This window comes from Erithacus rubecula (assembly GCF_903797595.1).
Source record: "Erithacus rubecula genome assembly, chromosome: 11".
NCBI classification, from domain to species: domain Eukaryota; kingdom Metazoa; phylum Chordata; class Aves; order Passeriformes; family Muscicapidae; genus Erithacus; species Erithacus rubecula.
Window position 1 is genome coordinate 24,209,343 of NC_136663.1, and position 26,487 is coordinate 24,235,829.

Sequence of the window (26,487 nt, forward strand, 5' to 3'; positions counted from 1 at the left end):
ATTCTTGGTGTAGAGAAAGCTGAGGAAGTAGCAAAGGGAGCTGTGAAAGGCCACATAAGCATGAAGTGGTTTTTTAATAACTTCTGAAATTGATTTCAAGTGAATGAGGCTGTGTAGTTATTAAAGGAGTAACATTGGGGATTGAAGCATGAATCTGGTGTTTCTTACAGAAGGCATTAATTTGTAATACAGTTTTATTGATTAAGTCTTGTAATCGCTAAATCTTGCATGTAAATGTGGCTGAATGTGAAACATTGTCTTTATCAATTTCCAAACAGTGGATAAATTTGTTGGTTATGTTTCAGAAATTGTGAACCATCAGCCTTTTTTTCAGGCTATTATAATTTTTACAGAGGAAATTATATCCTTATTATCCCTGCAGTAGTAACATATGGATCTACCAAGGCTTTCAAACATAAAAGAATGTAAACTTCAAAATTAATAGGTGCTTATGGCTAATGACAGTCTGAATGATTTGAAGAAAAAATGTTAATTAAAACATGTATGAAAAGGGATATTTTCCTTCTGCCCTGGCAATTTCTGTAGGATTTCATGAATGTGCTTTTACCTTTACATGGTGTCAGCAAATTACCCATTTTTTAGCAATTCAGTGCTACCACCATTTCTATGATCACAGAATCCTATATCCACCTGCTCCCAAACCCATTCAAATGAAATTAAGAACAATGCACAGAATTTTACTGGGTTGTCTGTTGGGAAGAAAAAAAACTATGTCCCAATTTTCACTCTCATTGTTTTGATCCTGCAAAGGAGATAGGAGGGAGGTAGTGCCAGGGTCCTGCAACTTCAGTGGTGAGTCTGAATAGGTGAGAAACCCTGCCTCCTTTTCCTCCAGTGACTTACAAACCCATTCTTCCCTAAGACACCAGAAGGTAAGATAAGCTTGGCACAGCTCCCTTTGGCATCATGTTGGTCTGGGGTTAACTCAGATGAGTTGAAATAAATCCCTGTAGCTCTATTTAATAATGAGAAATAGTATCTGTTACATTTTAAAGACACTGTTAGTAATGCTTAATAATACAAGTTCTACATATCTGTCAATGTGTGTGTCTGGCAGTGGACCTTACTTCATCTTCTGCTTTTTTACAGCTCTTACAACTCTGTTTTCATTTCCACTTGCAATACAGCCATTAGGACACCTTTCAAAAACATCATGGTCCTATATATTTAAATTTTTCGACATGTTAGTTCATTTCTTTGGAAACAGCAATACAGCCCTTTTGAAAAAAAGTCTTACCCAGTTTTTGAAAACATTTGCAGTTGTTTTCAAATAAGCAGGTTTCTGTAGCCACATTCTGGAAGTGTAGGTGGGTTTTTTGCAGTGTGTTTACAAATATCTCACCATATCCAAGGAGCTGTCATTATTTTATCCTTGGCAAATGGTAATATGGAGACAAAATTAGAGTTACATTTAAAGCTGGAATATCTTGCATAGGAGTGGGATATAGGAACTTCTAAAATATTTGCTGAGAGCTAATTGGAACATGTGCTGCTTCTACTATTGCTTTGCATTAGGGCTCTGCCTTTGGAGAGGGAAAAATGATAAATATTTAGATTAGGGCTGAGAGAACTTTTTTCTGCCTGGAGCTATTTCTGTTTTTTAAGAACTGTAGCTTGGACATCTGCAAATGATGTCTTATTTGCAAGCAAACAATGGATCAATAAAATAATAAACACAAAACCACTGAAGTTAAGATTTCTCTTGATGAATTGTGCATCTGAGGAAAACTTTTAAGAAACTATGAAGGCCAGTCTTTATAGAACACAAAAAACAGTATTTGCCTCTAAACTTCCCATGTTTGCAGTGGTTTATTTTGTTTTCAGTTAAAATAAAACTGAAATCCACAATATCATTTCAGATGAATGTTTTGTTTTGAAGTTAGAAGGAAATGTGAAATAGTTGTTTTCAGGAGCTGCATGGGAGAGCAGTGGGATACAAACCCAGTGATCAGTGCCCATGGTGAAAGCTCACAGGCTGCTTCCCTTCAGCCTTCTCCTCATCTTGAGCTTTGGCCCCTGCACACAGATCATTACTGTGCAGCCTGCTTTTATGGAAGTGTAAGGTGCTAATCTTTTTGAAAATCTGATTCTCAGGCTAAAGTCCATTGCTTCTTCTGTAGTCCAAATATTCGAGCTCGCTGAGGGCGAGCAGCAGAGAGCTTTGGAGAGAGGACAGCTCTGTTCTGGGAAACCCCACAGCCCTTTCACACCCCTGGAGGGAGAGGGTGCAGCAGGAAAATGTCTAAGCAATGCCTAATGCATGTTTTCAGTACCTCAGAATTCCCAAAACAACCGTGTGCTGCTCCTCTAAGGACATTCAGAGGATTGATGGCAATTGTCAAGTGTGGGATTTGTCTGCCTAAATGTCAGTGAATGTACCTGAGCAAAGCTTCAGCTCCTCTGGTCATAAAGGGAAACCTGTGGGATTGTAGTTGAGTGACTATTCTAAAAATCCTGCGTTTATACCTCAGTGTACCTAATCCCCACCCTCCCTGCACACACACCTTTGCCATTTTTTATTTTTCACACATAATAGGAATTAGGAACTTCAGCACTTTTACAAAGTCACCGTCTGTTCTCTTTTACGAAAATAAACAACATATTGTAATAAAGAAGCCAGACCTGAATTAGAGGTCATAGATTCAGAGTTAATTTAGAATTTGGCACTTGGCTCAGATATGATTGGCAAGAAGATTTTCATAAGGCTGCAACTCTAAATTGGAAATAAATGGAAAAGGATTATGTGAGTGGGAGATGGCTTTGAATCTATAATGCATGTCCTGAGACTGACTTGCTCATAAAAGAGCATGTGTTTAATGTGTCATAAAAATATTTAAGTCACATTGATCTTTTTATAAATATTTCATTTTTAAAGTTGGATTCTGGAGTAGTTAAAAATTAACTCCATGTGCATATCCTTGCTGTCATTATGAAGGGTAAAAAAAGAAAGACCAGAAACTGGGTCTTCTCTCCCTTTCCAGTCTCACATTCTCAGAAGATTCTTTATGTTGTCTTTTGTGACCAAATCAATTTTTTTAGTCCTTGCTGTATCATCTGTTCTGTTCTATAGTTCTCCTCTGAGAGATGCTATGGATCTATTACAATAGGAAACAGTTTGGAGGCAGGGAGAGCTGCTGCCAAGAAGGCACTCATGTATGAGAGTGAGAGTGTGGGTGGGTGACTGAGATGTCCAAAAGGGACACTTGTCTGTGTGCCTGCAACTACTTCTGTTCCAAAGATGATGTATGTCTGTAAATAAAAAAGGATGTATTTAAATGTGCCCATGTTCTGCACCATTAGTTTTTCCACTACTGGGAAACTAAATTGCAAGAATCTGCACATCTGCTACCACCTGGCAGCTCAAGTGGCTCAAGGAGTGACAGCAGTTAAAAAATGACACCCCTGAAGTATCATCTATTTATCTTTTTGCTATTTTCTTTAAATAAATGCAGTCTCTTAATTTAGCCCAAAAATATTTTAGCTCTCCATTGCTGTTGGTGCAGGATGGCCTCTGGGGCTTTCAGAAACCATCTAGTACTGATGGGGGAAGAGGGAGGAGTGTTTCTGGAGCTGCACTCAGCAACTCCCACTGCCCAGCATCTGCCCAATGGCCCCTTTGGACACACAGTGACCTGGGGCCTGAGTCCATATTTTCCCCTTCTGGAACAGCAGGTGAAATACAAATGAACTTTGCAGGTGTCACTGCATAAGTCAGTGCATAAGACTTAGACTCCCCCAGTTATGACTGCTTTGTGCTGTTCCTCACAGGTGAAATCTGTGCTTTCAAAATCCATGGGCAGGAAATGCCCTTTGAGGCCGTGGTGCTGAACAAGACATCTGGAGAAGGTCGGCTCCAAGCAGGGAGTGCCATTGACTGTGAGCTGCAGAAGGAATACACATTCATCATCCAGGCCTATGACTGTGGCTCAGGACCAGGTGGAACAAACTGGAAGAAATCTCACAAGTGGGTAAAAAGGAGGAGAAACATGTTTTTACTTTGGCGTAATTCGCTCCACAGTCTGTGTTATTGTCTGGTAGAAAGCAAACAAAACAAAGATGAACCATTGTTGCAATATTTTTCATTCCTTTTTCCTGTTAGAAAATACATTCTTTTTCATTTTCTTCAGTTAAAGCTTTGGACAGGACCCCTGTTCAAGTGGATAAATTCATCTCAGCTTTGGTTTCTGTTTTCTATTCTTGCTTTCATGTTGAATACATCCAGGTCATAGAAGCTGGCTTTCAATTGATTTTTGCAATTTTAAAATAGGCTTTCTCTCTGTTCATCTCATTTCAAATGGTAAGAAGAGAGGAATCATCCCCTTTTTTTAGTATATGTATGTCATAAGCTGAGCAGTGTCACGTTTGAACAGTGTCAGTGTTTCTCTGAGAAAGTGAATTCCTCTGAAGAGGAGTGTATTGAAGGTCAGTAGGTGGTACTTTTTACTGTGGAGCCAATTCCCTGAATAAGCTCAGGTGGCACAGTGCCTTTTTTCCCTTTGAATTCATGGAACTTAGCTCCAGATCATTTCTCATTAAAGATGAATTTAACTCACGTAGATGTGCAAGTGCTGTACAAATAGTTAGTTTTGCTGAGAGCCATTATCATAAATGATTTATAGTAATCATTCTTCCTTTCGCTCATCCAGGACACACAACAATTAAAAATTTAATTAGGTCTATAATGCATGCTGAAGTTTTCAGGATATTTAAGAAGAATACAGATTTAGGAGGAAGCCTGCAATAGATAACCATCAGATCACAGAAAGTTTTGCTTCACAATATCAGATTTTATTATGTTTCCCCCTCTTACATCAGTAACAATCTGGTAGAAATCCAGTTGTAGAAGGTTTTGGACTAATCTTGACTAAATGAAGTCTGGCCCACTGCCACCAGACTTTGTTTAGTACCACTCAGACACACTGCCTGGGTCCCAGCCTTTACTGAGGCTCTGCCATTGCTCCAGAATATCCCTTCTGTATCCCTCTGTCCCCCTGCTTATCAAAACAGCAGGCAAATCCTTCCAGAGCAAGGCCTTTAGGGTCATTCACTAAATACCAAAGGCCTTGGTGGGCTACATGTACAGAGTTGTAACTAATTAAAGGATTAGATAATTATCATCAGCAGAAGGTGAGAGCCTTACTGAGTATGGTAGAATGTTTGTAAACTGGCCATTTTTAGGTAGTGGATATGGAAGACTACCATGATTTTTTTTCCTCTTTACTTATTTTACTCTGTAGTCATTTTCTGCTGGGGTTCATTTTTAGAGGCAGACCTTAACAGGGAGCACCATGAAACCCTCTTCCCACAAGCCATGGCAACAGACTTCTACCTACTGCCACACTAAGATACTAAATTGGGCAAATTAAAAATAAAATTCAGTAATATCTAATTTTAATAGTTCTTACATAGTTCTCTAGATATGTTTTGTTAGTCTTTTCAAGTGTTTTGAAAATGAATGTTAGCAAGTGTCACCTTAAATGACTTTTTCTCTTTGATATTTTCTGTGGCTGTTTTAGGGCAGTGGTTCATATCCAGGTGAAGGATGTCAATGAGTTCTCCCCAGCATTCAAGGAGAGCGTGTACAAGGCCTCAGTGACAGAGGGGAAGATCTATGACAGCATCCTGCAGGTGGAGGCCACGGATGAGGACTGCTCCCCCCAGTACAGCCAGATCTGCAACTACGAGATTGTCACCACAGCCGTGCCCTTTGCCATCGACAGGAACGGTGAGTGCTCCCAGCAGGGCTGGGCAGGGGCTCCAGGCAGAAATCCTGTTCTCTCTGGGAATGAGGAAACCTCACACTGTGCAGTTCCATCCTTTCTGTGTAGCAGAAAACGTCACAGGAACCTCCTGTGGAAATTTAGCCACCAGATTTAGGTGAGCAGCATGATTCTTGGTCACTCAGGCCATTCTCCTAATTGTGTCAGGTCCCATGGCATTCCCCAAGGCAGCATGTATTTCCCAGTGCAGGGTTTATTCACTGGATTACAGCTAGTCTCATGAAGCAGGGCCTAAATATGCAATATTATGCATATGCCTATTGATTTTTAAAGCTTTTAGGATCACAGATCCACAGACTTGCCCAGTTGTAGTGCTTCCTGAAGTGGGTGCATTATTTTGCAGCATGGAAGAAAATGTACTGTGGAGAATTAGTACAATTTCTTAAGAGTTTTTTTGTTCATTTTAGTTGTTTTTTCTGAGGTATATATTTTATATTTTAGGGAAAATAATAAACCATAGAAGGTTTTCCATATGCAGCAGTTTTTGACCTTGGTGGCCCTGTATGTCAGCTTCTTGGAACAGCAAAGAACGTGGAACTGAGTTTGGGAATGGTAGCTGAGCTGCATGAAAAGTGTGTGGAAGGTCCTTCCTCCCGTTCTCTGCTTGCTTCAGACAATAAAAAATAGTTTCCCCAGAAGAAACTGTCTGCATACCCAGCAGTGCTCTGATTTCTCTCTCCTAGAAGAAGCATTTAATCCACGTTGTTTGTAGGAGAATACAGTTTGGAAGTTGAATCTGATTTTTGGCCAAATTGTAAATTGAAAGCATGCATGGAGCTACTGTTTTCTCTGAGCAGTCATTTTCACATTGGGATGTTTTGTAAAAACTCTTTACCTTGTTAAAAATGTTTTAATCTGTATTTGTGCAGTTCTTGCACAATGCACAGATGAGCATCAGAAGACAACCTGTTATATCAATAAATTGTAATGACTTTGGGGAAAAATCCATCTCGTTATCACACATTGGGAAGCAAGTGTGTGGCATAGGAAGTGCAATTGTGAGAAATATGTTAGTGTTTGAGTAAATGAGGGTAGCTGGCACAGTAATCCAGTATTCTTGTGAATGCAGGGAACTGCACAAAGGATTTTTTACAGCAAGTGGGCATTTAGAAGGAGATATTTTGAAACAATTCCCTAGAAGCTTTTCCTCTCCATACTAATTTTTTTAACTGGGAGATTTCCCATGTTGTCCTGAAAGAAAGTTCTCTGTGTCTCTGAATCCATTTTTTTCCAAGGTTCCATGTCTATGTGTAGGAACTTAGAGATTATCTCATAATTTCCTGTGGGGTTTGTGGCAGATATAAGGGACAGAGAAAACCCTGAAATTGGTGTGATCCAGAGCAGTCATTTCTGCTGCTTGTGCCTTTTCAGCTCCTATCACACAGAGCAGCTGCCTCAGGAGTGCTCATGTCTTTTTACAGTCAGAGATATGATCAAAAGCATGAGAAATGTCAGGAGTCCTTGGTTACATCTTTGTCCTCATGTGCCTGGGACCTTCTTTTCAGCAAAGGCAATGAGAAAATCATTGATTGAAATGTGACTTTAAAGCCTGCAGTGAATAATTGGTATGAGGTTGTAATACTTGCAGTTTCTTGGTCATGAATTCAATTAATATTTTTGATCTATTTGTTCACTAAAAGAACAGTGCTGCCACAACCAACAGTAATTGCAGTCTAATTTGCAATTTTTTGAGATAATGGTAATTGCTTAAACCCACTGGAATTAGAGACAGAGTTAGAATAGATGGCTATACTTTTATTTTGTGACAGAAATATGTTGCTTAGTTCCAACACATTTCACTGCTGAAACAGTGAGACACTGCTGTCTCTCTGTGGCAGCTGATATAAACTTTCTCTGGTGGAAATTCTTTGGAAGCATGCCCATTTTTGTTCCCTGTAGGGTGGTTAAAATAGATGTATGAGATGCCTGGGACTGTCTGGTAATACTGTGCTAATTAGGATTTTGTTAACAGGTTCTTTAGCCATTGTGAAATACAAATCTAGGTTCTTGTGTCTTCTACAGGTTATGATTTTTTTTATGCTTTTCAGTCACCCACATGTGGAGCTTCATTGCTCATAAAGAGGATAACCAAATACCTTAAAATCAAATCTAAATATTGCAGGGGGCCCCAAAAGATGGAGGTGGGGGAGAATTGTGAGGAAAACATGCCATTGTCTGCCCCATATGGTGGATTCTTTTCATGACCAACATATGAAAATATCCTCAAACATAAGTCTGTAAAAAGATGAAGCTATTCCATCAGCTCTTTTTCTTTTGACAGATCACTGTCTTGTTAGGTAAAACCTATTTCTTGTCCCTAGATCCATGCATGGAGCATTTTTTGGCCTTGAAACATTATAATACACGTTGGGGAGGTTTGCAGAGAGGCAGAGAGAGCCCTGCAGGCTTTGTTGGTGCACAGGCTGCTTCATCCCTGCTCCATGGGAGGCAGGAGTGGGTAGGCACAGCAAGCAGCATCAGCTTGGGGGTATTTCCTACAGGTCCTTGTAACTTAGGCACTTTGGGAAGGTAATATAAAACTTCCCAGTTACTTTTGACAACTCTGGCCCTTAGTATGTGATTTCCTTGTGGATAAAATTACTTTGTGTTCTGAAACTACAGCACTAATAAAATTCAGTCTTGTATATGATGAGCCAGACTTGGAGGGTAATGAGCTCTGAGTCATAAAATACAGTCATGTAAAGGCAGAGGACAAATTTATGCTTTGCTGTACAAAGAACTGTGATTAAAGGTATAAGGCATAATATGTTTTAAAGTAGTATTGCATGCAGATTAGTCTCATTTTCTCCTTAGCAGAGAATCTAAGTCAAGTCAGTTAGTGCAACAATATTGTGTTGGCTTTTTTCAGGTGACAGAAAAATTGAACCACAATGCACACATCTGTCAGAATGCCAGCAAAATGCATTTCTGTTCACATGTCTCGTGCTTTATATGTCAGGGTTATGGTCAGATGATCTGGGAACTCAGGTATGGATACAAATACAGTCATGGCTCTGACCCAGCCTCACCTCAAAAATGGGGATGACTGTTATTTGCCACCCAGCTCTGGGGAGCATTTCACAAATGCATGTTCAGTGTCAAGATGAGACAGGGACCTCTCCTGTCCATACAGGTTTTATTAGTTTACAAGTTACAGACAGGACAGAATGTCACAGGATCCCCCTTTACAGCACCCAGAGCTGTGGTAAGAGCTGTGCAAACTTCATATTGCCAGGAAAGTAAAGCCAAACTCCATAGCTGAGCATCTGCATTTGATATTTATATATTTATTAAATGACAGATTCTTTCCATTATTATTTAAAAATGAACCTTTTTGACAGGAAGATAAATGGATTTAGTAACTGTAGAATTTAGGAGGAAATTGCCTTACTAAATCAGTCAAGTCTTTCCCCATTCCTGTGACTGCTCCAAAGGCGAAAGAGCCAGAAAAGAAGGATTTCTGTATCATTCCATCCCTAAAACTGTCCTTGAAGAAACAGAGGTGTAAATGTCTGTGTCCTCAGGAAGGACTTTTTCTATTCCTGTAGTCACTGATCTGCTTTTTGTTGTTTGAAAATTGGTTATAGCTCTGGCTTTTTCCAGGAAAAGGCAGATATTTTGAAAGGCTGAAAAAAAAAAAAAATGTATCGCATAATTTTGAATTGCTTAGAAATGTACTTACTTCTCCCATTAAAATTTTCCCTTTTTAATGTTAATAATTACTTTTTTGTCTATAGGTGAGATGTAAACAGAAACTTTCAGACTACCATCTCTAAAACTTTAATTAGTCTGTTTATAATGCTTCCCTTCTATGTCTACTTTTTAATCGTATTGATTAAATTATAAAAACCCAAAGAATCATAAAGCATCAGAGGTAAGAGAAAGAAATTATTAGGAAGTCAATAAGTGATGGGGTAACATCTCCAAGTCATCCAAATGACCTTCCAGAATAACACCTAAGAGTCAGAATCTTTGTAGTCCAAATCTGAAATGGCCATAATTAAATACAGATCTTGAAAGGCAGATTTAATGAAATGCAAATATGTTGTAATTATTTATAAATCTTGTAGGACACCTAATGTGCCACAGAAATTCTAGCAATCTGCTAATGAAAATTTGGATAATTATATTTCTGATCACAGACTAAAATAATACCAAGAAGAAGCCAATAGGGAAATATAAAGATTTGTGTAAGAAACAACATAATGCAGAAAGGACAGAATAATTGAGCAGATATAAAATCAGTAATTAAGTATATACAGTGTCAGTTTTTCATTAAATGCACTACTCAGGTAACTCAGGATAGTAACATGGGTGATTAGATTGTTTCCTCAATCACCATCTCAAAAGTCAGTGAAGTAGCTGGTGTGGTTGTTGCAGTTCTTGAGGGGAGGAAAGAGCTGTGCCCATGGCTGGCCTGAAAATGCCTGGCAAGGTGAGGAACCCCAGAGAGAGAACTCCAGAGTGTGTAGGACATTCTCTGCTTCAAACTCAGCCTTCAGCAGCTTGTTGCATTTCTGCTTTCAAGAAATAAAAGTGTGAGAAGCACTTGTCCTGCTCTGTGACCCTCTCAAAAAGGGAGCAAGAGAAGAGAGAGACTCAGAGTCAGCAGCAAATGGGTTATTGGGGCTGACCTACAGCTGCAGATGCAAGGGTCTGTTTAAGCTACAGGTTTTGAACCTGAAGATGGTGGTAAATGCAAAGCAACCTTTCCTCACGCCTGACCTGGAAAGTTTTGCATCCATTTCAATTAAACTCTTAAAGCTGGCTTAATGTAGTAGTAGTAGTAAGAAAAGTGGTGGTTTCTGACAAGATAAGGAATGTGCAGCAGAGAGATACCTGCTAAAAGTCTTCACTTGTCAAATTAATGGAGTGAGACTTCTTTTAAGAAGCTGCATTTGTCTGCTTTCTTCTGTCTCTCACTTGTTTGAGTGAAAAGAAAAAGAAAATGAAACCGAAAAGCCCAAATCCTACCTAACGTTTTGTGCCTAGCAAAAGAGACTTTGGCCAGCACCTGAGGGGATCAGTTCACTGCATATGACTAAATTCCAGGATATGGGGCCTGCCTATTTCAAATGTAGCCCAAACAACTGGATTTTGCTGATCCTGGTTGAAAGTAGTTATTATGTGTAATGCTGCTGCAGAGTAAGTTTGTTCCTTGAATTCTAGAACAAAAATTCTCATTCAAAGAGGATTTGTTAAAAACAAACAGCCCTGAGCAAAAGCATGAAATGAATTAAACAGGATGAAGTTTCAACTTGTGCAAAAAGTAAATTTCAGTGGAAATTGACAGAATTAAAATGCTAATAGAAAACACATACATTTTGCATTGTGCTCTTCCAGCCCTCTGGGAGCTATTCAGAGAAAGATCTCTCCCTTTCCTTCTCAAACTTCTGATGTCTTTGTTCCCAAAGCAGGTAATTTGTCACCTTTATATGTGTGTCAGGTTCAGCAGATAAACCCTGTTGTTGCTGGGTTTTATTTTCCATGTGATAACTCCATGCTGCCCTATCAAATACTGGTAAGAGCTGTAATGCAGGAGGTGATTCTGGGGTTTCTCCTATTTTTAAAATGTCTCTCACCTCCAGGGTAATAGCTTTTGGGAAAGCAGGAGGATACTTTGGTTCAATAGTGGATCTCAGTAATCTGTTTAAGTAAGCTGTTTAAGCCATGTATTGTGGCAAATGTGGAAATGGAGTGTGCACCTACTGACACCGCACATGTCAAGAAATAACTGCTAATTACTTTTACCATCTTACTAGAGAAAGTGTTGTTGAGCAGATGTTTTCTGATAGAGCCATGCCCACAGCATATCCCTCTCATCTTATATTTGTCTACAAGCTTCTTATTGCTCTGCTGGGTAGAAAGAAAATCTTTCCTGTTCTTCAGAACTGTCCTGCCTGTGCATGTTCTGTGTGCTTCAAAGAGCTCAAAGTCACAAAGCACTTGATGAACCAGGACCCAAGTGTTGCAGTCTGTGGATGCTTAGCCAAGAATGGATCTCTGAATGTTTTCTTGTGCTGAACCTCTAGGTAACATCAGGAACACTGAGAAGCTAAGCTATGACAAACAGCACCAGTATGAGATAATGGTGACAGCTTTTGACTGTGGGCAGAAACGTGCAGCAGAAGATGCCTTGGTACGAGTTAATGTCAAACCTGTGTGCAAGCCAGGCTGGCAAGGTAAGTTTGAGTAGCTTTCATATTTTAATTTTTTATTTAAATATCTTCCTTTGGTGTTTTCCCTCTACCTGGCAGTAAGGGAGGTAGGGTGCTTATTGCACTGGTGTGAAAAACTGCTGCTATTTCTTCTGCCTCATTCCAGGCCTGCTAACAAAGTGGATGATAATCCCATGTTTGTTTCCATTTGCCATGCTTCTTCTCTAGGTAGAGCAAAGAAGAGACCAGACAAAAAGATGTAAGACAGATTTCTACTCTAATAAGTTATTTTATGAGTCAGTCTGTATATTCTGGAAGGTTAAAAAAATGCTGCTGGTTTGCCATTGTCCTGCTATTTCTTAAAAGAACGTTTTTGAAGCCACCATGGCAAGGTGCTTCTGCCATGTGAGCTGGAGTTGCTCAGGTTATCTTGTTCCAGATTCAGGATTGGCTTCTGTGGCATGCAGGAGTCAAAGCACCCTCATTTGGAGTGAAAAGCATCTTTAAAGTAGATTCCTGTCTTCATATTGAGACATTTCAGTAGGGATCAATTAGATTTTCTAAAAAGGCTGCAAGGATCCATACCCTGTCTGGAATGGAGAAAAACCCCAGCTGACAATGTCCAGGGAAGATAGATATGCCACTATTAATTAAGATGGAAATGAGGGCTGGATTACAGATAAACCAATTGGATGTGACCACATTATGCAGGTGTCATTCAGGACTGATTTGACCTTCATAACTGTGATTTTTAAACATAATGATTGAGGAGGGGAAAATCCGTTTGGCTGTTGTACTTAAAGGTAAATTTGCAAGCTGACATTTGAAAGAAAAAGGTTTTCTTTGTAAAATGAGAAGCTCTGCTCTGGAGGAGCTAGTAATGAAATCTTTGCAGTAGCAGGATTCCATTTCCACAGCCCTCACTTGAAGCAGAGCCAGTTTCGGTTTTTTGGGATTTAGTAGTACCCAAGTACTTTAAAAAGCACTTTTGTTGAAAAAAAAAATACAGTACCTATTGAACAATGAACTATTTGCACATTTTCTAACTGATCTTACTGTTCAAATGATTTATTCTATAAAACAGATTATGGACTCTTTACACTTCATGTTATGGAGTTACCTCACATAAATTAGTACCCTCAAGTTAGCTTGGGATTTGTATTAAGATGGGTGTAATTGATGAATATTTTTTCATTTCTGTAGTTTTTTATTTAGGTATTTTATTGATTGAATAAGTTTTGCAAAGGTGGTAGTGATGTATTTCTATTGCTAGTTTTATTTCACAGTTATGTGGATGTTGTTGTTGCTACTGGTTCCATCAGGTGGGTCTAGACCGCAGGTAGCCAATATAAGGAAAAGGAACAACCTCGAACATGTTTGGTCAGGGTTTGGGGTTTTTTTATTCTCTGTTCATGTTACTTGTAGCTTTCCATGTGTCATATCCCCAGGCCAAGGAGCACAAAGTGCCAGGGGATATCTCCCACTCAGGGTAGGTCTTTAAGTAAGCAATTGAGTAGATAGGACTTCATTCCTTAATTATTATTGTTTCATTAATTGTAATTTGAAAATGAGCTGCAACATAATCCTTCCAGAAATTTATACATTTATCTTAATGAGATTTTTTTCATGCCTATTTAGTTTTAAAGGTGGAGAAATTCATTAGGTGTTGTTGTTTGCCAGTTTCAGCCAGTATCTGTAAAAACCACCTGTTTCTAGGGAAAAAATAAGATCAAATAAGCAAAACTTTTCAAGAGTATGTCTAGTAGTTAAAGAGGAAATCTGGACACTAGAAATGGAAAATATTTTTGGTGTTCTTTCTTCCCTGTGTCTGTTGCTCTGTGACCTCCCCACAAAGGGGCAGCCAGCAGGTTTTATCCGTCTTCTTTGAAATAATGCTATATTTGTAAAGATAGTATGACTACAGGAAGTAAAATAATGGGAGATTTTTGACAGAAAAGAGGAATATGCTGAGTCTTTGTTTCAAATAGAAATGTTGCTGAAACACGTGTTTTTTTTCTTGTTCTTCAGTGTTATTCTGAGCAAATAAATACTTGGATTTTCAATTTATGGCATTGGAACTTAGTTCCTAAAAGTTAATGGCTTTTGTAATTTGAAATACTGTTTATGTAACTATCATGAATAGAAACTGGAGTAGTCTAATGCAAATTCAGTATTAAAAATTTTAGTGCAGCAAATTTTAATGTAGATGCCCTTCAGATAACCTTCACTGTGTTGGGCTGGGACAGGGAAAAACAGGCTTATGTAAAACAATTCAGAATTACTCCTGTTTCTTGAGGCTGACAGCCTGTGACTGATGTGTGGCAGAGCAGGTGAGGCTCCACAAGCCAAGGTGCTTTCCTTTAATCAATATTCCCTTGGGCTAACAGCCCTGAAGTCTTCATTAAATCCAGGAGCTGCTTCCCTGCTCTTTGATGATGGACATTAATACACCAGCAGCAGATCCCCACAGATATTTTCAGTAAAAAATCCTCCTCTTTATTCAGAGGCTACTTTAGGAGCAAACTTGACCCAAGCTGACATATGCTTTCTGAGCAGACCCCTCTGGAGTGTTATTTGTATTCTGAGCAAACTAAAAATGTAAATCAATGAGCTAAATTAATTCCTGATCAGTTCTTTTAACTGGAAATTCTCATTAGTGAGTTTTGTCAAGTGGCTTCTAGAGCCCTGCCACAAAATCTCTTAATGCCAGCCCTGTTTACATGTCCATGATTTCCAAACTGTGGAGTGACCATGTCCTGCCAGGTTGGTAAAGAACTGCATTACCAAGAAAAGCTGGATTATGACAATACTCCTGACATCATAAAGGCTCCATCTGCAGTCAAAAATACTTTGATTCTTGGTTTAAAGCATTTTTAAACACAGTTACGGTGTTTCCATCCCAAGCAAAGACCTGTTGTCTTCAACACCTTCCCCAGGTTCTGTCTGTCCCTCCAGGGCTCTGCCTGGTTTCAGTTCTGTGGACACAAAGCTCACACTGCACTTGTTCCTGGGCATTCCCTTGCAGTGGATTCCTTTCACTGCAGTTGTTTTAATGTCACAAATACTGATTTCTGTAAAGGGATATCTTCCTTATTCAAAGCAGGATGGACAGACTTGTGGCACTCCAGTATTAAATATTCATAAAGTATATTCATCAAATAGCATGAGGTGAAGACAAAATCCTGCAATCTAGACCAGGTTTCCTTTGGCTCATTTATGGTATTGTAATCTTTAGTCACATTTCTGTTACTTTCAGGAATAGTTTTCATAAAAGTGTTACTGTCCCCCCCTAGTGGGATAACAAAGAGAAATTAAATATAACCCAATGTGCTGAAAGATGCAAGATAGCAGAAAATTGAAAACAATTATTCCTGTACCAAGCTCTCTGCTGAGCAATGTACCGTGTGGGAAGAAAAACAGTTTAGCCTCAAAAAAAACAAGGGCAGAATCACAGACCCAAAAATTTGAAAAATGTCAGATGTCTGCTCAATTATTCACAATTAAACCACAAGTTTTTGCTCCTTAAAATGACATTGATTTCAGACAGAAAATAGGTATTAGAAGGAAAAAAACTTCTCTAAAGTAACCAGGTGAATACCCTGGGAAAGGGTCAGAGAGCTCACACAAGGGGGTCTGGCTGTGCTTCCTGAGGAGGTGAGTGTGGAGCAAATACAACAGTCCAAAACTCAAAAGTCACATTGTTTCCCCTTATGAAAGGAATAATTTTCCAAATTTCATAGGGCCCTGCATAGGCAATGGTGGCTAACCTGCAGTTGAACAGACAGTTTGGACTCTGAATAGAAAACAGGATTTCTCAGCATCCAGCCTCAAGTGTTCTACCAATCTGAAAAGTTTTCTTGCATTTATCTCCCAGGGTCTGTGAACCTGTATGCATCAACAGCCACCTACCCAAGAAAGAGAATAAGGTTGAAGTTCTTTAAAAATTCATCTTAAAAGAGACAGTCCTGAAAAATTCAATTACGTTTACATAGTGTTGGCTTAAAAATGGTTTTGAAATAAAAGCTTCACTTTGTTTATTCACCTAATAGATCATAAAAATGTTTAAGAAAAGTGGTTAATGTGTCAAAATGCATATCATTTCTTTTCTAAGGCATGTAGGGCTCACTAAGGTGACCTGGCCCCTTGCTATGACCTAAAGGCACATTCCTACCACCCTCTTTAAGGGGCCATATGCAGTCAGGTCAGCTTGCTCTTGCTGCTGAAGTAAAATCCTTCTTTAGTACAAAAAAGGGCAGGACTTTCCCTTTCAGTAGCAGAGTGATCTCGCATCACTTCTGAGTCAACATTCCTCAGAGATGCTGTTTGCAGTAGCTGCTGGGTGACTTAAGAGTAGTTTTCTTGGGGGCTTTCTAGTAAGATCCAATTACTGAGGAAAATCAAAACCATATTGGCTTTCATCCTGCCAATGCTTTTAACAAGGAGGGATATGATTACTAAGGCAATTGATTATTTGGAGGAGGCTGGTCAAGTGCAGAAACCTTGCTGATCAGGATAATATTTCAGTCTTCCGGAACAATTTTAAAGGGCCAAGTATTTTCTGCACTAAACATAAATCAATTTGTGTTACTCTTGTGCACACACCTAGCAGCTTAAAACACCATCCTTGTGTTGTCTTAGCTGTAAGATATTCACCTATATTTTTATAAATGAAATGTATTCTGAAGCAGGGAGCCTTTATGGCAGTCTAGGCTTGGCAGTGCTGTGCGTACATTAGCCACACATCCTTCAACCAGGGTGATCAGGATGAAATACATTCAGCTGTTAACTTGAATGGCACCATTTTAGTAAAATACCCACTCTAAATAACCACTCCAGATATTTGAAAATTAACTGAACTCCAGAGGACAACTGAGTTTTGAGCTTAAAATTTACATAAGTTCATACTTGTTTTTTTACTTCTATCTACATTGTTTTTACTTTGCTTTGACTACCAGACAGATTCAGAGAAAGCAATCATAGCTGTTCCCATCTAATTTTTCAGAAATGTTCTCTTTAGTCTGTGTCTGCATTATAGCTAAATATATCTTCCCTGAGCACTCCAGGTCCTTTCATATTTCTTTTACCATGGCCTCTACTGAAAACAGTGCTTTGTATATTCCAAGACTGCCTTGCTTTTGCCTGGCCATATCAGATTGGTGGCCTGTGGAAATGCTGTTCTTGTCTTAATGGAATCAGCTCTTTTTCCATTTGTCATTTTTCACTGATTTCACAGTAGTTTGCTGAAGTTCCTGAGCACTTTGTGTCATTCCTAAGCACTATTTCTGTAACACCAGTTCTCAAGGTCATCTTATTCTGTGCTTAGGATATCCTCTTTCTAGATTGACTTCTAGTGTGGCCCTGCCTTCCTTTCCCTTCACTGGCAGCAGTAACTAACATGGCCCTGCTCTTGTGCCAGGACTGCAAATGGAAATGCCAAATAACATTCCCAAGGCAGACTCACCATTACCAGCTAGTTCCCTGGGTACTGTGAATTTCATATTTGCAGAGTAACCTGTTACTGCCCTCTCTGCAGGCTGTTCTGCTCATCTCTGATGACTGAAATACTGTAGCCAGTCTTTTCCATCTTAAGTGAAACAAAACCCCCATTCATTTTAGACCTATTTAACTAGATTTTTATTTCCATATAACTCTGTGGAAGATAACTCCTTTGTTCAGTTTTCTGCATTTTCAACTACAAAAATAGTCTTTTCTTTTTTGAATTTTCACTGCAAGATCCTCCTGAGCTTTACTGAGGCAATTATAATTTCATTGAGAAGTTTCTTATGTCTGAGATGCAGCTGACAGCATTGTTCCATTAAAATTTCATCTATCCAAAAGTTAAAGCACTATGGGATATCCAGTTAGGTTTGAAGCTTTTCCTTATGATTTTTTTCCTCTGCATGTAAAAAGTTCCACATATTCTTAGACCTTGGGCTGAAAAATTGAAGACTTTCCACATGAGTTATAACACTCAATTCATTGATTTGTATAACTACTGCATGCAGTGCTTCAGAGTCTGTCTTCAAGAATCTGAGAAGCACTTTGCACACTGCAGCAGAGACATCAGAAGCATGTGACCAGCCCAAACCTGGCAAGAAGAAGGTTATTTCCCAAAGGAAAGCAAGCAGAGAGCCAATTGTAATAACAGAGTTGGCAGGGTGGGGTGATGTATTCATCTGGGGGGCAAATGGAGGTCCCAGGTGAAGCTTGAGGAGGTTCATTAGGGCTTATTAGTGCCCTTGGGGCTCTGACACTGTGGGAAATGCACTATTCAAATGCAATCTCACAACAAATAATAGCTTTACGGGTGCTGTTTCATCATTTTTAGATTCTTGAGTGTTTATTTCACATAATTAAGCACCATTAGATCTGGGAACTTCATCACTTGGTGGAATATTCAGTGTCAGTAGGTCAGGCACAACAGTTACTCCATTGGGTTCATCAGCTCCTGCAGCAGCAGCCCTTCCACTGTCCTGTACTAAGCACAAATTTCTGTCTCTTGTTTGTCTTTTTGAAACTACCAACATGCTGCACAAGGAAATGGTGTTTATGGATGTTTGTTTATGCTTTGAGATGTGCATTTAAATCTCTTAGCAAACCAGCAGAGCTTTGGACATTAGTCTGAGTTTTCTCTTTGCTGTGGAAACCTTTTAACTGAGTCAGACCTGATCATAATTTCCTTAACAAGTCACTCATCTTATTTCCCATAAAAAAGGCACCAGAGTAGCCTTTAGCCAAGTCTCTAGCCTATACAAACTGCACAGATGTGAGGATGCTGCAGAGGAAACAGAAGAGATACCAATTACACTGCTCTGGGAACCTTCTGTTCCAGCAATTACGTAGGGATGCTGCAGAGACTCACTAATGGCACCACATAAATTTTATCTTACATTTAGCTGCCAAGATGCACATTTCAGTGCAACAGGAGAGAAGTTTCACATTTCGTTGTGTTACAATTATCTTTAATTACATTGCTGTCATTTTTAACACCGTGAAATGGAATCAAAGTTTATGGCCACACATGTGTAGGAGACATGAATCACATCATACCTCCTCTGCATGATCTCCTTAAAGGAAAAAAAAAAAATCAGATGAAATCCTTCTTAGTGTCATCTAGCATAAGAAATTAATTAAAATTTAAAATGGATCACAAAGAATACAGAAAACTTTAAGTTTGGAGATCAAGGGAAGTCTTTACATTATCCGTCTGTTAAAAGGAAAATTTGTTCAGTGCATTGGGATTTACTTTTAAAGGCTCCAACTGTCACTGAAGTTTGATCCATTTTGATCTTGGGATAGTTTGAGTATCTCAGCAATCAAGATCCATGTTCACTGAGCTGCTTTTTGATTGAGGAAATCTGATCCACAAGCTTGACATGGTGATATTTACACTCTAATGTTGCACTGTAGGGATAACCCAGCTGGGGCTGTCTTGCATTGTCTGGAGCAGCTTTATGCCACAAGTGCCAAAAGCCTTGTTAAGTTATAAAATCCAAACAGGGGCTGCAGGACTAAACAGTGGGAGTTTTATTCAAACGTTGCTCCTGGGATTAGGCTTCTACCCTGACAGCATTTACTTTCCCAAGTTTGAGCATAACATGGTGCTGTAGCAGGACTTGGGTCAGGTTTGTGTCAAAGGAGGAACTGTGTTGGTTTGGTTTAGCTAATCTAAGTGCTGCCTGCCAGTTCAGGTGGGATTATGTATCTGAATTTATCTAGAAAATAACTAAATTCAGAGGCTTTTGCAGACTCAGGTTACGTAAGACTTTTCTTCTGAGTCACTCCAGAGGAAAGAAATAAGTGCCACTACATTCCTGAAGGGAAGGTGTAGATCTTTTTAGTAAGTCCAGTGTGGGATATCATTCTGAGAGAAAGCAAAATATTGATATTCACCCCATTCAAAATTAATTTAGGGACTTGGGTTACTCTAATTTCTTCGTACTGTTGCTACCACTTACTGTTGCTTGTTTCAGCTCTGTGCACTTCCCAGCATTGCTGCCTGCACTGGCAGTGAGATGCAGAGGGTGCTGGCCTCAGTTTCACAGCTCTGGGAGCTGAGGTGCTTGGGGAAGGTTCTCTGGAAATAATCCAGTTGGTTTTAATCAGAGCTGCTGCTGCCTTTAGGGATGCTTCTGCCATCACAGGATTGTAACCTGCCCCAGTATTTCCTCACACCTGCCTGGGAATGCTTTGGCATGGAGAAAGACTTTTGGTGGAATTCCTAAATCTGCACTAAGTCAGTGAAAGAAGTGCTGGTGCAGTTCAGGATGAGGATTGGTCTGTGGTGATGCAGTGGACCGAGATACAAAGACACTGGTTCAAGCCTAGTTGATGTTTTACAATTTGGAGCTGAGATAAATGCGAGTGATTTAGGAGGTGCAGGGTTTATGATCTCTGGGTACAAATTCCCACTTCTGCCAAGCTGAAAGGTAATGCCATGAAACAAAATACTTCCTCCAGTTCTTGTGGCAGAAATAGGGGGCTGCCATCATTCTTCTTTGTGAGCAGTGGCATTTTAAATGTTGTGGGTTTTATAGGACACTCCTTGTATAGCTGGAGGTGAGTGTGCAGCTGCAGGTACCTTGCAGTTCATAATTCAGTCACATCTCACATCCACTAATGAGTATTTTGGATAAGTATTGGTTCAGCTATTTGGTATAGCTGAGAAATGAAAATGTGGCTGAAAGCTGCTGAAATAGTCAAAAGGTTTAATATATATATATATGTATATATATATATATATATATAACTTTATTTTCCTTTTTGGGTAGATGTATACAATGCCTGAACTGGTGAATGAGAGACTGTAAAGATGAATAATTCATATATTATTAGTTTGTATAAAAACAGCTTTCTTTTTTTTTTTTTTACCTGAAGTACCTCAAAGAATTTGCTGCTCTTGTTATATTAGAAGTGTTAAACTCAAATTTCTGCAATGGAGAGGTAACAGAAACCTATTATTCTAATGATGTCCCGTATATGGTACTTGAAATTCTAATGGAAGTGTTTAAACTGACAATTGCAGACAAGTTATGCAATGCTGTAGATCAAATCTAACTTAATATGGAACAAATGGAGTGAATTACCTGAAAATTGCAACTGAAATAGCAGCTCAGTTATATGTGCACCGGCAGCCATGTAGTCATGGTTGTGTTAGTTGTGATGTACAAGTTCTAAAGATTTTGGTAAAATTACTTTCAGGATGTTCAGGAAGTTTCATCTTATTCTTGTTAACAAAATGCTGCATGATTACCAAACTGGGTAATTGCCAGGAAGATCTGAGAATTCTGAAATTCAGAGCAGTGGTTGTAGCATCCTTGCCTGGACTCTGGACTAATGACTGCCTCACACTTCAAAGTTTGCATGGATGTTCAGACTTTCTTGTAAATACTTAATGCAATTTAAGACTGAAGGAGAGACCACCATTTTTCAAGCTTTCTGAAATGAGATCTGTTGGAAAACATCAAACTCCTTCACATACTAAATTCCCATACATATTTGTATCCACTATTCATTTTCCTTTTACTGGTATTTAGAGCAAATCTCTGCCCATTTCCTTTCAGGGAATTTGTTGACTGCCAGGACCAAGAACTTTTCCATTTATGAAGTCTCCTTTTACCTAGAAAAGATTTGAACTTCTTACAGGAGCAAGGGGAAGGGCCATGAACATGGGGCAGGGGGATGGACTAGGTGAGCTTTGAGCATCCATTCCAGCTGCAGCCATTCTGTGACTCCATGAAAATATGAGCTGTAAAGACAGCTAAAATACATGTTTGTAATTACTGCTGCTTGTTTGTGTTTTCTCTGAAGCGTGTTGCAAACACCATAATTAATTGGATTTCAAACATTAAATGCTTCAGTTGAGCAGCACAGGGGTATGTGTGGCAAAAACAGGTGGCTGCCTGAGGCAGGGATTGTTTAAATGTAGTGGGCTGTGAGATATCTGAATAAGCACATATTAGTCAGATATGGCTGAAAGCACAAGTCATCTTTCAGCTGGAACTTCTGCCATTAGTGCTTCCCAAAAGCTCAGGAAGATGTTCAAAGACAAGAAGTGGCACTACAGAGGTGTTGTGTTAGACTGGAGTGTAGCCTGGTTCTTGGAGGTTTAGCTCTTATCACAAGGCTGTGAAATCTGGCCAAAGTAGGCGCAGCAGACACCTCCTCCCTGCAGAGCCAGCTTGTAGTCTGTCACGGGAGGGTGGGCACTGCAGTTCCAGACTGACACCAATTAGCACTTCTTGTCAGGAGATGTGTGTATCCCCTGCCTGTGTGACTCAATCTGCAGTAGTGTTACTTAAGTGAGCCTGACACTCTTAGAAAAACAAGGCCAAAATCCAATTTTTTTAGGACAGTAGCTTATTGATGCCAAGTTCAGAAACTCTTATTTTTGCCTTAGACAGTGACCTTTGAGAACAATATGTCATTTGCAATTATATAACTCCCTTCCCTTTTCTCACTCCCCATTGGATCTTGTGGTTTGTGATTTGTTTGCTTTTCCAGACTGGAGCAAACGGGTTGAATACAGGCCGGGCTCAGGCAGCATTCCCCTGTTCCCCAGCATCCAGCTGGAGCCGTGTGATGGAGCCGTGTCCTCAGTGCGCTGCACCATTGAGCTGCAGAGCAGCTCCACTGCCAAGGGCTGCGATCACGAGACCTACTCGGAGAAATCCCTGCAGAAACTCTGTGGTATGAGCATAGACATGGTGACACAATCACAGTGCTTCTGCAGGCCTTGTGACCTGCAAGCATGCAGCACTTGGATTTAGCTCAGCTGGCTCACTTTCGGTTGTAGCAGTGAAAATGGAGAGTGGTGATAGTTGACAGCTGCTCCATCCTTCTTTTCCCTCTATTTCATACTTTCTCCCTGCCTTCTCTTAATTCTTTTCTCTTCTGTTCCTATTCCCTTCTCTTTTTTCCTTCTTCCTTATTCCACCTCCTCCTCCTTCTTTCTTCCCTCTGCTACAAATAGTGCTGTGACAGGGTAGTGAGATTTCCAGTGCAGATTTGCCAGCACAGGAAGACCATAGGATCTGAAGGAAATTTAATCTCTCTATTGTGTTTCAGTCTTCCTAACTCAACTTTCTGTTCTGCTGCTCCATACTGTGACAGAGTACAAACAAACAAAAAAATAAAAGAATATTCTGGGCAATCATATGAGCAAAAATATTTAAGAAATATGAACTTCAAATAAGAGCTGACCTGGTGGAGAAATATTTTCTAATTTTTTCCTCTCTTTTTGTGCTTTTTGGTAACTTTGTGTAAAATGCAAAAGTCAGTTTTGAAAGGCAGGTCGAATGCTTGAAGATACTGCAGTATTTTTTTCAGACTTTACGATACTATATCTGGCAAAGCAATTGCCGCACAATAATCCCTTTATCTTTTGAGATCAGATGTCTCTCCTGTTTTAATATCCTGTCTTTAGAGTCTTCCTCTGAAGCCCTGATGGTGTGGACATAAATTCTCATCTTCTCCATCTTTGTGCCTGGCTTCTGTCTGAGCTACAGTAGCAATTGTGTGATTTTTTCCATTTAAATGTGTGGATTTTGGTTCAGGGTGCTCTGGTGCAAGGCTTGCCTTTGCTCTGATAACCACCCAGCAGTGCTGCAGAGATGTTTAGATCAATACACTAACCTTTGGGAAATAATTTGTGTAAATGAAAAATTTCAGCCAGCATTACTAAATTAGTAAAAATGGAGAAGCAATTTCCAGGGAAAAATAGTTGGCAGTTACAATTATCATTTATCAGCAGAGATGGAGAAAGTGAGGTAAAGGTGAGTGGGAGTAGTAGAATTGTCATAAAATCTGAATGTTTTCAACTTCAGAATTTCTTAGTTAAGGTTGCAGAAACAATCATGACTTGAATCCTGTGTCTTTATTCAACATTCAGATGAAAATCCATGTGCCCCAATATGCATTTTAATTATGGTAATGACATTAAATCTGAGAGGCTGAGAAAGGCTTGATTTCATAAAACACTAGAATTTTAATAAAAATAAATATGCTGTAGCTAAAGTCAAATACTTTTTCTTCTAAGAAGCTGTATTGGTAGCCAAAAGAACATTGCTCTGTACTGTTACACACCTGAACTGCAAATGGCACATTGCAGATCACTGAGAACAAGACGTACACCACAAAATTATTATCTTGAAATCAAACCCTGATAGCAGCTATATCCAACAGTGTTATCCTTTCAAGTAGGGTTGAGAGAAGGTACCGTCAGCTGAAGTCAAAGTCCTTAGCTGAGGAAGGGGTTCAGTTGGCAGAGTGTGGCTTGGCTGCCTCACCTGCTGGTCCTGGAGTAGAAAAGAGAATTACAGGTGTTTCTCAGGCTGCCAGGGCTGTGCTGGTGGCTGCAGGCAGCACTGAGCAGTGGACAGGCAGCACTGCTGAACTCAGCTCTGGCCCAGTGCATGCATGAAGGAACAGAATGGAAATCACCTGAGAAAACCAGGAAAAGTGGAGGAGTGGATGCAAATAGGGGGAATATTCTCACTGCTGAAAGAATATTTCTTTTGGTACAGGTTTTCTGTATCTTCATAGAGAGCAGGCATGGTAGAAACTCGTAACAGGACTTGGATAAAACATTTGTAAGTGACAATGTGCTTTACATGAGAATTGCATTTAGCCTGGCCTGCACTTTGCTATTTAGTATTTATTACCATCCTTAGTGTAGAGAGCACTCATAGGGAAGCAGGTTAAATTATTTCTGGAAATAGTTTTCTCCCAGAAATTACCTTATTGTAACTAATGGTTGGATGATAAAATCCTTTGAAAAGGATGAAAACCCTGATTTTTTTTTTACAGTGAAGCACTGTGTGATTGCAGAGAGTATAGAACTGAGCACTCAGACAGCTCTGCAGCATGTAAAATGCAAGACTCTCTCTGTATTATTAAAGATCCAGTTTATAAATCCTGTGCTCATTTCTTCATTTTTCTATTGGAGATCTGGAGAAGGCAGATGCTAAGATGGGTGAATTAAAATTCATTTTTTATATGACAGAAAGTTCAAGTCTGCTTTTAAATAACCCAGAGTTTTGTACTCCCTTGGTCAAGATGGGCAGCTTAATGATTAAATTTCGCTTGAGTCATTTTAAAGGAAATATTAGTGTTGTGCCTCAAAGCAGTTTAGTAATCTTTCTTTCCCCTTGTCACCTGACAATAATAAAAAGTACAGACTGTCTAAAAGACACCATTTGGACTGCAAAAACATACTGGAATAAATCACATTAAAAATAAACATACCGGAATAAATCACACTGAAAATAAACATAGGTTAAGGACCCTAAATGTTTAGTGGAAAGATGCCTCTGATGATGTCTCATTTCCCTCTAAATGTAGATAAAATAGAAAATAATGGGATTGCTAATTCTCCCATGTGGCAGATGGGAAACTGAGACAGGGAAACACGGAATATCAGCCTCAAGGCTCTGCTCCATCTAGGATCCTGCCCTCTCTCCATTATCCTGAGGGGTGTAGAGGCTCAGAGAAAGTTGTTGATCTGATCACAAAGGACAGTTTGGGCTGGGTGTTACTGGGATGATTAATTTCCAGCTAAGCCAGAAGTCTGGTCTGGTCCAGCTCAGTGAGCAGCATCACTGTGTGCTCATTCTGGCACAAAGTTTGGAGCCCAGATGTGCAGGATTGGGAGAGGAGGTGGGGCAAGCTGCATAAATCACTGGTGAAAATAAACACTTTTATATGCAAGAGGTACCTCAGGGGTCTCAGCCCAAAGCTGAGCTTCATGCAGCAGTTTCTGCATTGTTCTGGAAGCATTTTGGGAGGAAAAGGCATCAGGCACTACATTTTGGAAGAGCACTGATCCCATGAGAAGGCTGTTCTGGGACCACCTCCAGAGAGATCCTGTTTGCATTGCTCCAGGTCTGTTTCTGTACACTCCTGAGCAGCCTGGGACTCTGGCTGGATTTTATTAGGATAGGAAAAGCATTATTTATTCCAGCCAAATCTCCCAAGCACATCATCCAGTGTTTTTTCTCAGGGCAGGATTGAAACACACTAACAGGATGAGATTCCAAACTTAGCCATAAATCTCTGTACAAACATGGGCAGATAAAATAGAACCTGTTGAGCTTGGTACTGGTTACACAAATGCAGTGTCCTGTATTATCCAGAATTATGATTGTAAAATAAATTACAATTTACAATTGTAAAATAAATACACTTTGCCTCCATGCCCAAACTATGAACATGTAGTTGTTAGGTTTGAGATTCAAAATATCACTTAAAATAGTCTCATTTTACAGGAATATATTTTGGAGAAGAATCCAAGACATCCAGTTACAGAATAAGGTGAATTTTTCCAAATCACTGGTATAATGCCTTTTTTTAAAAAAGCCTGTATGAAACAATTCTACACATTTTTGGCTTGAAATTTTTGCACTCCTGCAGAGGTTTGGGATCTTTTATGTCTTCTTGGATGGCGAAGGAGGGCAGAACATCTTAGCAGGGGATTTTTTATGCCATCACAATTTGCTCACCATATTGTTACTCAACAAAGCAGCAGCGGG

The 26,487-nt window shown here is 39.5% G+C and overlaps 1 protein-coding gene across 2 annotated transcripts in view; it reads left to right on the top strand.

Moving 5' to 3' along the window:
- The window catches only part of CLSTN2 (calsyntenin 2), a 318,016-nt gene that overhangs the window by 241,224 nt on the left and 50,305 nt on the right, over positions 1 to 26,487 (top strand). For both annotated transcript variants that reach the window (XM_079315409.1, XM_079315410.1), the window contains exons 3-6: positions 3,790 to 3,985; positions 5,538 to 5,746; positions 11,834 to 11,983; positions 22,463 to 22,648. In XM_079315409.1, the coding sequence (XP_079171535.1) occupies positions 3,790 to 3,985; positions 5,538 to 5,746; positions 11,834 to 11,983; positions 22,463 to 22,648 (741 nt within the window). The remainder of the gene's footprint in view (positions 1 to 3,789; positions 3,986 to 5,537; positions 5,747 to 11,833; positions 11,984 to 22,462; positions 22,649 to 26,487) is intronic.